This window comes from Limulus polyphemus, unplaced genomic scaffold (genome assembly GCF_000517525.1).
Source record: "Limulus polyphemus unplaced genomic scaffold, Limulus_polyphemus-2.1.2 Scaffold12206, whole genome shotgun sequence".
Classification (NCBI taxonomy): Eukaryota; Metazoa; Arthropoda; class Merostomata; order Xiphosura; family Limulidae; genus Limulus; species Limulus polyphemus.
The window spans coordinates 876-6,051 of record NW_013677816.1 but is presented as its reverse complement, the minus strand read 5'-3'; the positions used below and the strand labels follow the sequence as shown (position 1 = coordinate 6,051).

Below are 5,176 nucleotides of genomic sequence, written 5' to 3'. Positions count from 1 at the left end.
GTAGGGTTAGATCATCAGTTTCGTACTGATTTGAATGGACGTCGACAGTCAAGACTCACATTTGTACAGTGTATAGGAGCATCCTTCAATGTTTTTAATACAAGTGAGCATTAGGTTAAACAAGGTGAGTGGTTTTTAACAGACAAACTTTACCCAGTGTCTCAGTGGTAAGTCTGAAGGTTTATAACGTTAAAAACACACCAGTGGTGGGCACAGCACAGATCCCCCATTGTGTGACTTTGTGCTTAACAACAAACCAAAAATCTGATAGTTAGATATTTTTCTAAATGAAAATGGAAGTGGTTGAAAAAGCTCTTTTTCTGAGATTTTAGTTCTGCAGCTTCTGATTTTTATTTGGTATTTTGTTTCTTTAAGTATGAACATACACAATGGAGTATCTTCGCTGCATTCGCGACTAGGTTCGATTTCTGATTTTTACCTATATAAGATCTTCATTTATTTCGGTATTTATCTTCTTACTGTTGAAGGCGAAAATACAAAAGTACAACACGTAGCAACAATTTTAAACTATATAATTAATGCAATTACACAACAATAATGGAAACAAAGTAAAACTTAGTAACAAAGAAAAAAACTGAAGCTTGAAAAATTAGACTTGGCATGACTTGATGGCTTGAGTGCTCGACATACAAACTGCGGATCGTGGGTTCGAATCCCATCATCGAGCATGCTCACCATTTCATCTATGTGTTGTTATTCTCTTAGTTCACTGCGGAAATCGAACCCCGTATTTTAGAGTTGTAAGTCGGTAAAGTTACTGCTGAAACTCATCTACATCACACAATACAGTAGCCAAAAAAAATGGTGGAGGATTGTGTTGACTGGCTGCCTTCCTTCTAGTTTATCACTTCTAACTTAGGGACAACTACCACAGTTAGCCCTCGAGTAACTTAACGAAAATTCAACAAATATACATATTTTGAAAATATAAAACTACCCAGGAAAAAAAATCAACTACTCATTGTAAATAAAAACAATACTTTAAAAGATTGCATAATTTTCAAGAAGTGTGATAAATACAAAAATGAACTGACAATTAAATATCGATTTGTTTCAAAAACTTTGCACGAAACTACACATAGAGCTATTCCTAATTTTGAATTGAAATAAATACGAAGTAAACACAAAAGATATGTGTTCAGAAATACCGGTTTCTTTTTTGTTTGATTGTGCGTTTCAGAAACATCTTTCACTCGGATAACCAATCGAGTAAATAAGTTAGGTTCGTTAACAACAGGAGGTTCTCAGTTCTTGGGTTTTGATGTGAGTTTCCCTTCGAGTTGGAACATTTAAATCATAGAGAAAGAGATATTAAAGACAGGTTCATACAACTGAGAAATGTTTAGTGGCACTTTAACAGTTTACAGTACAAAATAAAAAACAATACAACACAAGGCAAAATGACACAATTAACGCACTAAATAGTAAAGCAAACACTACGCTCTAACTAGTGGATCAAAAGCCACAGTGTAACCTAATGGAAGAAACAATACACTCTAAATAGTTTCACTTGGGACGTGAAACGACGCTAACTTCGTTCGTCTTGCGAACGTACTCAAGGGGGACATACACTAAAAAGTCGCACAGACCAAAACATCCTCAGATCTCTAGCACATGAAATACAATTATTAATTCTTGTTAGATCAGCTAGACAACCGGCGACGTATACCAACAGCTGGTCCACCCACAACTATTACCTGATTCGCCCACAAAAATAACTCAATTTGCTTTTTAATTGCTTTGTTATTCGTGTAAGAGAATCAGATATGTAGGCTTTGTTTTACCTTCACCTAGAACCTAGCTTACTAACTGGAGAAAGCTGCTAACTAACTTAAGCGTCTTTCGGTGTCCGGAAAGGGAATCATGAAAAACAACGTAACTTAAAAAGTTTAACTTTTAACGATAAGTGTGCAATACTTATAGAACATTCAAGTACTGCTCGTCCTCTACCTTTGTTGTTAAAAAACACAGCTTACATTATAGAGGCATTAAAGCCGTTATCTAGCATGAAAAGACTTCGTCATACGTTATCAAGATTGAACTTGACTTCCTGGATAAAGAGAAAAATTAATTTTAAATTGTTCTAATCCAACCGATATCTGACTGTTTAAAAGGTCATGGACACTTTCATTTCGGTAAAGTATAATGTCATAGTACACATGTAACAGATGACTAATTACTCTAGTTAGAGTTTATACATGTCAGTATCAAACTGATGATCTTACCGCGTTCTCGACGTCCATTCAAATCAGTACCAAACTAATTATCTAACCGCGTTGAAACGTGAAATGTATACACCTCTCATAAAGCATAATAAACATAAGTCACTGAAAATGTCTCACATTCTCTTTAACTATTAAATGGTTTGCTTTGTAACGCTTTTGATTTTGGTGTTTTCATCTGAGCTACCAACTAAAACAATACGTTTCAACTGAAGACAAAATGGCATTTTTGCAAATATCGTATTAAAGGATTACACTTGGTTTGTTAACAAATATATTTATTTGATATCTAGAGACAAAGTTACAAGTGAGTATTATGATAAAATACATAAATTATGAAATTTAAATACACGTGAGTATTAAGTAGTGGTTTTACCTATATGAAATTGTTTGAACTTATGTGTATGGTTTCAACTGTCTTTTACTCACTTTCGCGAACCTTTGTTTACAAAGCTATTTGAAAAATATATCACATTAATGATACAAATTTGTTATTCTGGATTATTTGGTGAACAAACTGTTTTAGGTAATGCAATGCTTCCTCTAATAATCAAAACTGTTTACACCATAAATTGAAACACAAAGCAAAACTCGATTTTGTTGACAATTCAAAAATGTTTTCTGAAACATATTTTAAACATTTGGAGTTGAGATGTTCAAATCGTTTACACTGCCACGTTTAGTGTCTCAAGTGAAAACATAAACGGTTTAACTTGAGACATCGTGATTTTCTTTTCAAACGCTTTAGTGTTTCAAACTTACTCGTTAAAGGTGTCTTAAAATCTGCAGTCCATTTACAGGAAAGAGTTGAATTTTTTTTTTTCATTTTTAAGTTTAAAACGGAGACGTGTGTAAAGAATATATATAAAGGAACTTACAAGTTTAAAGCTTATATTTATCTGTTATTAGGTTTTAGAAAATTACATCTTCAGCTATTCTCAAAGTTGTCACGTATAAGATAATCTAAAACATCTTAATGTTGACATAAATTATTCAAAAATCATTATAATCAGAAACAAAAGCAAACTTTGAAAGTTTTCTCTCTCGTCATTAAAACTGCGAATTTCAACAAGAAACAACTCTGAAACAAGATCATTCGATTCGCCACTTGTCACTAAATTCGGTCGGCTTTGGGGAGTTATTTATCTCTCTCTTACTGGGAAAGCTGGAGAGATACGAATCGAGAAACAAATTCAGGGTTACTGGTGTAAGATGACATTCCCCAAAACCAGTCTAATCCGATGACAAATATCGAATCAAATCATACATTTCTTTCTCGCTGAATTTTCTGGATTTTATGTTATTTTCGTCTCTCTTTGTGCGTGTACTTGTTTATAAGCAGACTTTAACATGTGTCACGAAGATATGAATATAGGAACATTTACGTTATACAATAGTTAGTATAGGAACGTAGTTAACTGTTACTTTTTTTTAGGGGATTATGATCTTAAGTCTAAATACATTTTTGTCTGATAGTCTTTTGTTAGGTTTTAAATAAGTAGTCCAGTAACTGACGTGTGAAAACTGAAATAAATATTAATAAATGTCTGCTTTGCTTTTTTTGTCATCTATCAATTTAATGACAAATGCTAAAGTTAAATTCATAATTAACAATCACTATATAATTTTATTTAAATAAATGTTCTGTTTATTATACAGGACTTCGGAAACTATGCTTTCAACTACGACATTGTTGACCCAGTGGGGGCTACCAACGGCCGTTGGGAAGCTGGAGATGGCTATGGAAATGTACGTGGAGCCTACAGTCTAACTGACACCGACGGACGTGCCCGCAGAGTTGAATACGTTGCTGATGGTGCCGGTTTCCGTGCTGTTGTAAAGACCAACGAACCAGGTACCGCCGCTAGTGCTCCTGCAGCAGCCGTTGTGGCCTCCAGCCAACCTGGCGTTGTCGCTCACGGACCTGCTGTAGTAAAAACTGCTGTTGCTGCTCCTGCCTTTTTAGCACCCGCTGCTGCACCCGCTGTTGTCGCACCTGCTCCTGTTGCTGCTGCACCTGCCTTTGCTGCGGGTGTTTATGGAGCTCCCGTCTTCGCTGCTGGAGCTTACGGCGCCCCTGCCTATGCTGCTGGACTTTATGGAGGTCTTGCTTCAAGGGCTGGATTTTTGAAATACCATTAAATAGTTCTTTGTATTTTGTAGAAGCATCTTTATGTAACCTTGCACAATAGATATGCTATCCTGACAATCCACTAACTTTAATGTCTAACCCTATTTCATTTCCTTTCTTTCTTCTACTGCTGTTTTTAAAGCTAATTTACAGTTATTTATCTGAACATTCACCTCAAGTTTTCTCCTCTTTCTGCCTTAACATCCTCACTTCGTTTTGAAGATGTATTGTGTATGACTGTGTAATTGTACAATATATATATTTATGTAATAAAAACATGCGATTTTTAGATATAAGAAAATAGATATATTTGTTTTTTATTCGCGTGAAAATACGGCATTTATATTGTTATAAGTTAAATTATCTACCGTTCGTCTTTGCCATGTTAGGTTTAGCTTTACTGTATATTGTTACATACATCTTGTCGGCGGGAGCTGACGCTGCTGCCACCTGCCAGGCCATGAAGCAATCCACCGTGGGTGACAGCCACAAGGGCCAAGAGAAGAGCAATCTGGAAACAATTTAAATAAACTCATGAATTTCTTTCTCGACAGTTTTTCTTAGTAACGTCGAGAATTTCATAGGTGTATTTGTAATCAAAATCACGTAAGCTGCAAATGCTTTGTTTTCACTTTTCTTTTATTTTTATTGAGGGGGGGGGGATTTCAAATCAGTCTCTGATTGTAAAATCCGAAATGGACAAATTAAGAAGAAGGTGGGAGTAAAATATGGAAATATTTACAGATAAAAATATTGCTAAAAGTAAGAGTATCCACCTGTTTTTTGTTTAATAACATCGCAT

General features: G+C 35.0%; 1 protein-coding gene across 1 annotated transcript in view; it reads left to right on the top strand.

The window, feature by feature from the left end:
• Nucleotides 1-4,385, top strand: part of LOC111083929 (adult-specific rigid cuticular protein 15.7-like) — a 6,020-nt gene extending 1,635 nt beyond the window's left edge. The window contains exon 3 of the mRNA XM_022380675.1: nt 3,903-4,385. Within this exon, the coding sequence (XP_022236383.1) occupies nt 3,903-4,385 (483 nt within the window). The remainder of the gene's footprint in view (nt 1-3,902) is intronic.
• Nucleotides 4,386-5,176: the final 791 nt, after the last annotated feature.